A 13,811-nucleotide genomic window follows, 5' to 3' on the forward strand; every position below is an offset into this window, starting at 1 on the left:
TTGTCGCATATTTAATTCTTGGTTATTGTTATCAGCATAGAAATTTTATAAGAAATTATAAACCGGATTAATACTCTGTTATCTTTTAGGTAGGTGTTGTAAATGATGCACTAATAAAATACACCCACTAAAGAGGGTGAGTGAGTCTTTTGAGAAACTTTTGAGAAGTATAATATGAAATCGTCATAGTACTTAAATCTGCCACCGCTTCATAAAAGCTGTTGCTCGTGAGAAGAAACGGCAAGAAACTCACGGCTATACACCGGGTATGCGTGTTCTCTAACTCCGGCTATTATATACTTGCTGACCAGCGCAACTTCGCTTGGGTCACATAAGCGAGAATGGGTCATAATTGTCCCCGTTTTTGAAACATTTTTCGTTGCTACTCCGCTCTTAATTTTTGTAGCGTAATATTATAAAGCCTTCCTCAATAAACAGTCTATCCAACAGTAAAATGTCTTTTCAATTCGCACCATCTGTTCCTGAGATTAGCGCGTTCAAACAAACTCTATAATTTTATAATATTAGTATTGATTAACTATGGAAAACATTCGACATGTCCTCATAAGGCTACTAAACTGCCACGTAACATCTTGACCTCATCCCGATACCTTACAACATCCACCTACATAAGCTTTATTTTAAACCAAACCAAAGATATACAAACAACAAATAATTCAAAATAACCACTTAACTTCAATCTACTATGACAAAGTTTCAGACAATAGTTGCTATTGTGTTCGTATAAATAACTGACGCTTTGTTTCAAACAATACAACTATTTTAAAGCAAAGTTCTGTTGAAACCACATAGGTGTTTAAAATATAGCTCGGTCCACTGCCGTATTTAGTTCGTGTTATGTTTAGTTTGAATCATTTCCATATTTACTGGTTAAATCCTTGCTTATTTTTGTAGTTATTTGTTTAAAAATGTATAGGAGCAAAGTTGTTCAATCCTACATTGTCGTGAAAAAAAAGTTTTTGATATATGTATAATGTATCATTATATTTATTAATAGTTATTAAAAAGCTGTCTTCAAAAGTATGCCTTACCGCTCTACTTCTACCCGCATTTACAACCTATAGAATCTAACTTAGTGCAATTTAAGGGTGTTAATGATTTTTGTACGTTTTCGTAGAGTAAGTATTTAATAGTAAGATTGATAATATTTTATAGAGGTTCGTAATCGCCTCTAATGTGATGTGTTTGTATTCATACAATTCAAGATCAATGCCTTAAAATCTTAGTTTGGTTCAAAAGATGCAAGTTTCTACACATTTTCTACAAATAGCAATATTATCGTACCCATTTTCTTACAGTTTCACAATCTTGGAGTCTTCACACGATAACACCTAACTCTTAAGTCGTGTAATAGCAGAGCTAACGTTTTTGTTTGCCTCAGTGCGTTTCTTCCGCAAACATTACTATTGCGCTAGAGAAAGACGCAAGATTGTATTGTGTCGTATGGTAAACAGAGAGAGAGGATATGAGCTAGGTGAAGTGTGTAAAGGGTTCGTAGTTTCTGCACGTTCGTGGATATCGATACAGAGGTAGGGTTAGTAGATAACGGCGTATCTTTGATCATTTGTATAATGATAAAGTTAAAAGTTTATTAAGAAAAACTTTCAACAATTTGGCAGTTTCTTTAAGGAGTTTTTATTTTGTCAAAAAGATTGACTAAGCTGATAATATATCCAGTTTCTTAATCCTTTTTGTTGAGATAGGTTTAAAAGTATTGCCTAATAATTCTATCAACTATATTATACATCAGAAAACGGGAATTAATGCAAACACGCATTTTACCTTAGAATGCTTGACGTTTCGGCGCAGGTTATACGCACCTTGGTCACAGACTAACTATTAACTGTATATTTACATATAAACAGAGAGTTTTCTTATTACAAAAGATTTTATACTTGTTATTGTCTCTGAAAACGATAATTACTAGTTTTTCACAAAAGTACAAAAACTAATTAAAAGAACGAATACCTGTCTAGAAATTAATATGAGTGCGACAGTTCTAGACTCATTAATTACAAATTATGACGAACTTTTTATATCCATGTCAAATAGACTTGACGACATTACAGAACAATTTAAATACTCGAGACATCTGTCTGAGTATTTTATTTGCAAACTTGAATTTATTTTCTTGTACCTAAACCTATGATTGTTTTGCAACTGAACTGTGAAACTGAAGTAAATCTTTATTTTATGCTTTAATAGCTAAAGTAAGAAATCGATTACACTGCTATTCGGGTGATGTTGTAATTTTGGGAATGCAAGCTGATAAACAATTTAGCTGGGAAAAATCAAGGAACGAGAAATTGTTTCCTATCGCAATAGACACTTGAAAAATTTTTTTTAACCCAATTCTGTCCCACTGCTGGGCAAGGGTCTATTTCCAAATAGATGGAGGGGTTTAGGTTTTTCCTATAGTGATATGCAGAGACCAAAGAACGCCAATTGGTATGTTTCTTACAAACATCCCTTGCCTTATTTACATCCATACATCTCGTCATACAGGACTACCGGTTACGAGTACTACGCAAGTTTAAAGTTTAATTATAATATATTCAAAAGTATAACATTTAAATTGTGTGTCATCCGTACACAGAAAGTGCTTACGTAAAAAGAGTGTAGTCTTGTGTTCGTATTTAGTTTATCTCGCGGCGCTTTTCTCTGAAACTTACATGCCTTTTGTATGTATGTATGTATGCTCGCTTTGTGTTTGAAAGCATATTTATTTCTTTTATTTACTCACAGTATGTATTACTGGAATTTATAATACGGAGTGTTCCGAGAAGGCGTGTTTTGTTTGACGAAGACTGAATGACTTTATTTTTGGGTTATTTAATTTTGTATTGCGTAGCGTGTATTGCCATACTCGTACGTGCAGGCTACTTTTATCTCTTTTAATTTTTTTCCATTCATATTCTTCCTTATATGACGTAAGACCTTATCCAGAAGAGGCGAATTTGCTGCGATTCTCTCGCGCGTTTTTTGCGCGAATGTTCGGTCCACAAGGAGCGAGCCTTCGCGTGAAGTATAATTGTGCGTATTGTGAACTCGCGCGAAGTTTGTGGACGAAATTTATTAGCGTTTAGTATCTCGGTAACAACGCGGCCCTTCTGGACATGGACTAAAATATTGCAAAGCCACAGAGTACAGCAACTATTTGTTCAAATCGATTTCTCGATTATCGCAAAGCAGTATAACTGAAGTCTTCTTTTGCCATTAAATACTCCAATAGCTCTCATTTGAATGCAATAAACAAAATGATTAATTAGTGGACATAAGTATGTGTTTCATCAATGATAATAACGTCGGATTTCGTATTAATATTGTTGCAGTGATAAATTAATTTATTTCATCAACAGAAATTAAAAATGAAACGAAAATCCAAGGTAAGTTAAATACAATTAAAACAGGATTATCAAGGACAGTTACAGTAACCTATAGATTAAAACTTGAGTCCTAATCTTACCGATATTGAGTACACAATAAAACAAGATCAATTGTATTGTTATCATTTAAATAAAACTTAATTCATATTATTACACGTACCTCCTAGGTACGTCCTATCAATTGTTTAAGAGACGCTCATAGCCAGTTGCACTCACCGGTCAGTAAACAATCTTTGGGTTAAGCAACCTTTAGCGCGGTCATTTCACATATTGCGGTGACCGTATAGTTGTAATCGAACTAGGCACCCTCGTGCTTCGGTTGTTGTCCATTAAGATAACAATGGTTAAGCTACGTCAAAGGTCTTCGGGCGACTTGAACATCTTTTTTTGACACTAGGTCGACCATTAACCATACGATAAGAAGAAGAATAGATTAATCACAAACCAGATAAAAGCAAAAGATTATCTAGTTAGCTCTAGTACTAAGATATAAATAAATGTGTCCTCTAGAAAAACTACAAGAAGAAGATAAGATTTCTAGCTCAATGCTCACAAATGTTTCAACCCGTTTCAAAGGTATTTTAATACACCTCCATTAATATGCTAAAGTCCACCAGTTCTTAAATCATTGGAGTCATGAAACATTCATATCTGGCTTCGGAAATCGATCGATTCGCCGTCTCTATAGGTAATATCTGCCAATAACTGGAGTTTCCCCTTCCTTAATTGTCCAACTTACATTGACAAAGGGTATCAGGCAGGGTTGCCGAGGGAACTTTTCATCGTATGGAATGGGCAACGAACGCGATCTTGGTTCCTAATTACCTGGTTATTTGACGTTTTTATTAGGTTCGTGGGAATAAGGTTTTAGTAACTAAAAAGAGCTACTTTCTAGTCAATCAATCATTACGGTTAACTGTGGCATCTTATCTTTGTCATGGTTTACCTATTTAATTACAAATGTGTTTAAGTTTAATGATAAAATTATAGTTTAGTAAATCAATACTATAATTATGTGCGTATCAAGTACAAGCCCTATGAAGTTAGTTAGTTGTCTATTCTGTGCCACAGTTGATATCCCTGTCGGCATAGAATTCGGATTTACTACCACTTCCACTGAGGATCACAGTTTCGATTAAGAATGAGCTCTGCCTTCAAGCTGTCTCTTTTGTGGCACAGTTTACTTTGCATACGAAAATACTAACTGAAAACGTATTGCAGTAACATTGATATTTTCGCCGGTCAACCTAAGTGGTTCAGGATTGCACAAATTTTCTCAATAAATGTGTACAAACCTGAAATCATAATTTCTATTGCAACAAATAGTTATTTACAGAATGATTTATTTTATAAAAATAAGTCTTATTTACGTAGCCACGTCTGTTTGGGGTAAACTCAAAATCTACTGAATGGATTATGATGCGGCTATCGCTTATAGATACAGTAATTCTCAGAGAAGATTTAAGTGTATAATTTGTGAAGGCTAACACGGGCGAAGCCGCGGCGAGCTACTAGAAAAATACTAAATATTCATACAATATGGCGTATTGTTTAAAGTGTTATATTTTAGATGTATTAATATGGTTGAAACATTTACTGAAATTGACCAATAGATTAATTACCATTATAAAGTACATTGTATCCTCAAGACCTGTTCAGTATTCATGCCGTTATGTATTCACCCATAGGTTCTCCAGTATTTAGACATTATTCAGTACTTAGGAAGCGTATGAATTAAAGGTAAATGAAGGGTCGCTTTTGTGTCTCAAATGGAGTTACAGTGTTCCAGATTAGAATGAATAAGAAAGATTTATAGAATTGAAGGGACTTGTGATTCGAGTTAATGTTGCTGTAGTATTTGATTTAAAAGAAAAGTAAAGGCTGTAGTTGAACAATTATGAGGTTTATGTATAAGCGCATTTCTCCAATTAATTATTTAGTTTTGTATTATGCTTTCAAACATTTACAAAGAACATTTTTTACTAAAGCTGGGTATGTTTATTTTCTATCATCAAAAAGTAAAAAATGATTTTCTAAAAGCATTTTTTTACATTGTTATTAAAATTTCAACTGAAACGTCTACCTCAACGTATCACAGTTTTCAGAATAAATGTTTATGGATCTAGACTTAATTGTGTAAAATTCTCCACATTTTTGTGAACATATTAGGTTCATTGCCACTGTTTTTATCTCGAGGGTCACCTTTTTTTTTTCTTATTAATTATAACGGCTTTTGTGGATCGCACAAGTATTTATTTTGTGTGGGAATAGAACCCACGACCTCTCGACGCATTAGTAGAGGCGTAGCAACCATCTATACCATTGCGCTACAGAGGCCGTCGTAAATGAACGTATAGAACATTATGAATCTCCTTTGTTTCTGTACAAAGGCATGACGGACGGCAACCAGCGTCACCTCAGGCCTTCACGTAATATGTAAGAGGTCATAACTCACGGATCTGCATAAATCAACCGTTACACAGATTCGATTAAATAGGGACTCTCAGGAACGACCATATAATATCCTCTCCATTTTAATAGCTTCATATTAGACTTTCAATTTATATGATCGGTTAGGTCGTTTGATTGAAAATAGTATGAGCTATCTACAACATTACTTTAAAATAATATAATGATAAAACCGTCTGGATGACAGAAAACAGTCTTAGGTACTGAACCTATAAGTATGGTAGAAAGATGTGCTATTACAAAACTGACACAACAATAACACCCCTCTTTTGCGTCGGAAGTTAAAAATAAATCAGAACAAAAGAAAGCAATTTTCTACACTGTCGTACCGCCTTCGTAATACATTTGACATCTTCAATTATTTGTCACGCTTCTTTCAAATACTTTTCTAATTCGCTGATTTAAATTCCATACAATATTTGCCGATAATCGTCAAAATTATAAATGATATTGTTAATATTTAAAAGAAATAACTAACAGCGAGGCAAAGCACCAATAACTTTTCGGTGTGCATTAGAAATAGTAATTATTTCTTGCTCTAACGGTGAAGCAAAACAGAAAAATCTATTTAATGCACTTATTGAGGGCAAGCAAATTCCCCAACCCGCACTTGGCCAGCATGGTGGACTCAAGGCCTAACCCCTCCCTTATTCCGGGAAGAGACCCTTGCCCAGCAGTGGAACATTAACGGGTTAAATGTATTATTTACTAAACAAAACAATATAATCTGTGGCAAAACGTACAGTTAACTTCGCAGAACCATTGTTATTCTGCATCGGCGATAGATTAGTTATAACTCAATATTGAGACTCATTTCACTGGAAGGCTTATCTATGCATTGTTGTTGAAGCTACTTGTTATTGCTTCGAGATAAGAACAGTTTCAAGCGAACGCACACAATGCGAGCTCTTCGCCTTATACCTAATTGAAGCAGAATTTCAGCTTGGTTCTTCAGAATTTAAAGAAGTCTGTCATGTATTATATTATGCCATATTTCAAATAACTTAAGTATACGTGGGCTTAGGAAGACAATAATATTTTAAGAGCCTCTGTCGATGATTTGATCTAGCTATTAAATAAATTCGACCGCGTCCGTAGCGCAGTGTATGAGATGGTAGCCTCCCCAACTATCAGTGTGTCGAAAATGTGTGATCCATTGATAGTTATTTCGGGTCTAGTTGTACTTTGTGTCTGTTGTTTATATGTTTGTAAAAATCTCCGCGACACAAGAGCAATTCTTAGAGTTTTTAAAATATAATTTAAAAGTTTATCCGTCTGTCACGTTTAATGTTTAAATAATTAATTATCTAACAAAGCTACGAGAGCAACGACAAACGATAATATAGATACGCCTACATTGGCCTACAATGATTTAGATTAAACAGGTTAAGAGCACACAGCGTCAATTTACCAATATTCTATCACCTGAAAGGCGACGACGCTCTCCAAACAAAGACGTCATATGATATTAACTTTGAAAAGGTTAAAACTCTTATAGTTAAAGATTACGAACCATAAGAGGTATTATTTTGATCTTTTATTAGTGAAATTGTATGATAAATAGAGCTACTTATAAACAATACAGATGTGCTTTAATTATAAATTTAATTGCTCTCCTACAGACTGCTTTATCTTTTAATGAAACATGAGATTTTTTTAATTTTTGATTAACAAAATTGTATGAAATATCAATAAAAACCCGCACTTGGTCAGCGTGGTGGACTTAAGGTCTAACCCCTCCCTTCCTCTTTAATGTTTTAAGACAACTTTATTGTCATTAAAATATTTTTTCATCGGTCCTCTCCAATTTCGATCATACTAGTTGATCATTTTTTACCAAAGAATCGACACGTCGTTCTTAAATCTTGACTCTCTATTCATTTCAAGTTCAGCTAGACGTCATTAAAATTCATATAATCTTCAGTATTTCTGCAAGTTGAAATTTCAGTTAGTCTGTCCGAACGTTTCATGTTTCCGCGTGCCAACTTCACCAGTTGCCTACTCTCGTTCCTGGAAACGAAGTTTTCTGAACGAATACTATTGTCCTTTTATTTTTATACGCACGTGATACATCCCAGAAAAACGACACAGTGACGTCACAGTGTCTAATTTTCGTTGGTATCAAATGAGTGCCTCATAAAATGTTTGAGTCGCTACAGTTATAATTTCAATATTACTAAAGAAAAAAAATTACACAGCATGAGCATTTTGGATGAACCTTTTAAGAGTGCAAGCTTAATAATATTTCTCGTTAATTCAGTCAACTACCGAATTCTGTTTTATATGACAAAACAATGACACGACGAGAAAATATATCCAAATCAATTTTTCGCTAAACTAGAGTAGACCTCCAGTTTCTACGATTCTTACGAAAAGAAAATATTATTTGCAGATTTTCTCCTTCCTACATTTAATATTTAATACGTATTAATATTTTCTATTTGATACGACTCGTATTATGTGGTGTACGTGATAGTAATATTACTATTACACGTATTCACCTATTATATTCTGGTATATTATTATATTTGCGTTCACTAAGTAGTTCCTATGTTTCTTATTTGTTTTGTCAATATTTGTTTGGATAAATAGACGACGGATAACGTATTTTGTGTTTTCAATGACTTTTATATTAAACATTTTTCCCGGAAACACTTTAGTACCAATTTCCCTATCCTTATAATTTATTATATTTTCGAAGTAACCACAAAATACGATCCTTCTTGGAACCACTCGAATATAACAACTGATAGAGATATTTAAATTGTACGATAAAAACCTACGTCTGGTGAAGCAGTAGTGACCAGTTAGGTCGGGTTCATATCCAGATTCGGAAAAAATCCAGTCCAGGCAAAATGGTAATTTGTTTTTCAGATGAGAATTTTTTGTTATTAAGATAAGATTTAAGATCTTGGAGGTCACGTAAAGCCAATATTACTCCTGACCTGACGTTCCTGGTCATTGACCATTCCACCAGGCTGGGTGTATGTATTTTGCACCTTCCTGGACACATCAAACAAAATCCTGCACGCTTCAGTTGATTATTATATTATTGATCACGAGTAAATTATCAATTTAATTCCAAACATGTGAGAACTTAAACGTTTCATATTCACATAAATAATTTCACATTCGGTCACAATCCCGGACGGAATAAGTGCGGGAGTGTGGGACTATTAAACGTTACGTCTCACGAGACGGGCCAATCTACCCTTCTCAAATAACACGCGTTGGACTGCGCATAATAAGATATGAGAATGTACCACCACGTGTACCAATATTAACGTTATGTGAAACCTTTATTTAGCATCCCGTTTTGACAAGTTTAATCACAATTTTGATAGGTTATTCCCCAGCGCGATTGTCTTCAGTCGGTACTGTTGAGTATCGAAAGTTTGACATTTAAAATGTATAGTTCCTGCGACGTTCGTGAAAGGCGCTGATCAGATTTTGAAACAAATTTCTCGATAGGTAGCCGGTTGTCAGTAGTTGAAAGTGGTAGAGAATCGAGCTACCCATTTTGCTAAAGAGGTTATGTGTATTATTTGGTTCATTTTAAAAATTGCTTTCCACTTCTGTGAAATGTTAGTTAAAACCGTTAGTAAAGTTTGTCATTTCTTTGAAACAATAAAAACCCGCATCTATTTATTCTATCGCTTCCTCATTTCGGGAGGAGGCCCTTGCCCAGTAATGGGACATTAATGGGTAACATTTTTTTTTAATAAAACATATTTGACTTCGACAATTGAGCCTTGGTTTCTTCGAGATCCATTAAAATTTCGAGGCCCATACTTAACCATACCACCAGCAGATTTTTATAAGTTACCCCAACAACACATTGGACACTGTATCACTTGAAAAGACAAAGATTGCGGTACTCGTAGTGCTGGAGGAGTTATTAAGACGCTGGCGGCCGGCCAACCCGTGCCTTTGGCGGCACCAGGCATGTTAGCTTTGAACTTGAATAACTTTCCACGTTACATTGAGAATCTTGCGGAACTTCGCCCTGTAGCTGTTCATAGCTGTTCAATGAACATTTTATGGTTTAAAGACTTTAAAATTGTTGTTAGATGTACTTTTTTTCGTATATAGCTCTATACGGTCGGTATTTCAAAAAAAATCTTTGGCAATTGGTTAAGCGTCTTTGCTATGCTTGGTTGTTTATGTTCGCTAGTGGAACACTACTTTTTTATCTCATATAGAAGAAAAAAAAAATATGACTGCAACACAATCACAAATAACTAAGTGCATTAATACCACATTACGGTAGAACCTACAAAAAGACATCCTAACTTCTTCCAAAACAAGATTATTCTTCTGAGTTGACTATATCAATCGGATGACGTTTTAGTCTGCTTTGATTCGAGACTAATCGAGACATAAAAATCACCGTGAAATCAAATTATATGTTAAAAAAGTGCTTTACAAGAACTTAACAAAAAATATCAAATTGTTTCTATTGCATGGAAACAGTTTATACATTAACGATGGTGCTAGCTGTAGGTACTGTGTAATAAACCATCCGAATATGTTTTTAATAGCATATTCGGTGTGTAACAAAACGTACGTATTTTCTCGTTGTAAACATAATAGCTGAACCCTTTTCACAGCGGGCTATGTGCGGAATATGATTCCACTACGTTATAAATATGCAAGGAATGCCTTTTGTGATGATATTGTGATAGCGTTATTATCTAGGAGGTGTACTACGTGTTCATACACGCGTACATATGTGTTTACTTGGTAGAGTGTGGTAATGTATGAAAATGTTTATAGCCGACGCAAATTGAATTCTTTAAAAAAAATTTTCATAGGAATAAGTGTGAGCGTTAGAAATATGTTTACAATCGTAAATTTAAAAAAAACTAGGAATATAGTTAAATTTCTACTGTGTATTAACTACAGAGTATTTTAACAATCACTTTGTATTGTTTGCTGAGCAGTAACAATAATTGAATTGATATTATCGTACACAGAAGTACGATTAAAAATGTGAAGTGTATACATAATTCTGACGCCAACTGTAGGTACCTGAAGATGAAACATACCAACAAAAATTTTAAGTGCTAGTTTTTCTATCTAAGCTGATTTGTTTTCCTTTTATACATTTACAAGTGTCCATTTCAGTCAAGAGTCAAGCGGTTTAAATAGTCCCAAGGGTAAAATGATTTCTTTGTTAATTCATAACTTTCCAACGTGACTCTTACCTTTATATTTTAAAAATATGATTAAACAATTAATCTAAAAAATACGTCAACAATTTTCCGTAAAAACATAAAATAAACAAGCCGAAATACACAATACAATGTACAAAAACAACAAAAACCACAAACAGAACAGTGGCGATGTAATTGTTAGAACAAATAATAACAAACACTCATTGTATCAGCTCGGCGCTATTCAGCGAGTTCTCGTAAATTCGCACTCAACTTCCACGGATCACTGTTGTCATGGCAACCGACTTGTGATTGTAAAGCTCTCGATTTACTATAGCGTATCATACCGCAGGATAATTATGTGTGCTTATCACGTAACTCAGTTGATAACCAGTGTACGTCAAATTGATGGTCACTATTCACAATATCGCTGCTTTGATCTAACGAATCAATAACTTCAATCTAATGTAGAAAACAATGAACAGCATAATGGCTTTCAAATAGTTGTCAACTGAGATACGTGATAGTGACGGCTAGTTTCTTTGAAACCAGCCAACTTTGCAGGACTTTGTTTTTAGTGTCCAAGTGCTCAATACACAGGTACACTCTCTATTCCTTTAACAATGGATGGATGTTTACGATGGATTGCTTAGTAGGGATATAAACTTCTTTTTTCCTTTTATACTTATGTTACACATGCATATTATGACATAACCGATAAATTTATTGCAAATACTTAGTAAGAATGCGTGATTTCTAAAGGTCTGTGTCTTCATATTGGTTACGTTTAATGACAATTTCAATGTCAAGTCCCATGTTTCTTTCTATTCTATAACTATCACGTTACATCACAACCCGCTAAAGTTTCAAAGTATAGGTACTAAAATACACGTACTAGCTTCAAAAAGAGGTTTCCACATGCCCGCATGCCGCAGTGAACTAGCGCCTTAAGAATCTCTATGTAACGATTCTGACAGTTATTTATTTTAAAAAATACCTTTTGCTTTAATTCTCGTCATTGACGATTCTAATAAGAAAATATACATATACGAAAATACTGTTCATTAAATACGGACCAATAGCTGAGTTGTTTATACATTAACTTGACACACAAGTGGCTGTGAGTTTATCACGAAAAAAAAACCCCTTTTTTGCCGTTTCTACTTACGTTCCGAAAAAGCTGGTTGAGCTTTTTTCGGAACGATCAAAAATTATAATATATTTTATAATTATTTCAAATACTTTGTACGAAGTTTACGAATAAAAAAATATTTTGAATTTGAACATTGATCAGGTAACTTTTGTATAAAAGAGCATAACATTTTAAGAAAAAAACATTGCCTTAAAACTTTTGATTCACATTTTTACTATGCTATAGTATACGTGAATTAATTTAAACTATATTAAATTGAGCTCTAAATTGGTATTTCGAAATAATATCCGAGAAGAACGAAGTCTGATCTTAAATTAAAATAGTTAAGAATACTTTGAAGCGCTTTTATATTCCTAGTACAATGAGATTTTTCTAAGATCCCCCTTTAGTATAAAAATCCCAGTTATTAAGATTTCTCGGGAAGAATCACTAGTTTATTCGCTTAATCATTCATATTACTAAGAAAAGGAGAATTTATTGAATTTTCTAAAAAAAACGCCAAGTGCACCTATTTATTTATATAGGAATCAGAATAGGGTTGTTTCAAAGGCGAAGTTTGCATTAATAATTATGGTCACACTGTCCCAGAAACAGTGTGACCATCATTTAGTGTTACACTATCTTTATAAATTTCACGAATGCAAAAGTATGTGTATCTGTGAGTTGACGAGAAGCAAGTTCAGTGTTCATGCTGATAGATCATAGCCCGGAAAATAACATCGTCTTATAATGTATTCACTATGAAATAACTAACATAATACTAATAACAAAATCGGAAGCCTTCAGACATAATTTTGCATTAAAATTCTTAGCTAAAGTTCCTTTTACTTACTACATACTGTAGCCGCGGTACAAAAGTGCCGTCAGAGGCAGCTCGTTATTTCTTCCCATTGAAAACTCGACGTGTGTTCGAACTGATTTATAATCCACGCACAAACTTCCAGCCACAACTTGTAAGACCTTCCAGAGAACTCCTTCGAGATTTATCATCGATTTTGAATAACGTAGTGGTTTTTTTCGAAGATATTATTCATCACTTGAAACGGAGATTAATGGAATGTTGTCTTTATCATTCTTTTTCTTTACGTATACGCTGTAGAAAATATAAATCGTACTGTAACTATTTATTATTTACTTGATTTAAGATACGCGAAGAACTTATTTTTGTTAGTATGTTTGAAAATTCTATAACCTGTTCTTGGAGGGGGGCTGAAAAGCAACTTACCGACATAACAAACCATGTACTTTATTTACTCATATAAATATTAAAAGTCTATTCAATTACCGATGAAACTTGACGAAAACTATTACCTCTGGATATAGTACATCTCTCGTCTGTGCCCACCCCTGTGGGGAGATGTCGTGATTTAATGTATGTGTGTATGTAGGAATAGTATGTAATGTATAATGCATTGGTGTAGATTGGCTGACGGTGACGTGGGCGCAGGGCGGCATGCAGCTGCAGGGCGACGGCTCCGCGGACGACGACAACGACTCCGTGAAAGGACGGTGAGTCTGTTTGTATGAATCCTCTACTTTTTTGCACGTTGCGTATATAAGTGGTCGGTTATTCTTCATATACATATACTAGCTGACCCGCGCAACTTCGCTTGCGTCACATAAAAG

The 13,811-nt window shown here is 34.2% G+C and overlaps 1 protein-coding gene across 1 annotated transcript in view; it reads left to right on the top strand.

The window, feature by feature from the left end:
* Positions 1 to 13,811, top strand: part of Corin (corin serine peptidase) — a 103,677-nt gene that overhangs the window by 23,770 nt on the left and 66,096 nt on the right. Inside the window, exon 3 of the mRNA XM_076129649.1 lies at positions 13,607 to 13,694. Coding sequence (XP_075985764.1) covers positions 13,607 to 13,694 — 88 coding nt within the window. The remainder of the gene's footprint in view (positions 1 to 13,606; positions 13,695 to 13,811) is intronic.

This window comes from Anticarsia gemmatalis, chromosome 1 (genome assembly GCF_050436995.1).
Source record: "Anticarsia gemmatalis isolate Benzon Research Colony breed Stoneville strain chromosome 1, ilAntGemm2 primary, whole genome shotgun sequence".
NCBI classification, from domain to species: domain Eukaryota; kingdom Metazoa; phylum Arthropoda; class Insecta; order Lepidoptera; family Erebidae; genus Anticarsia; species Anticarsia gemmatalis.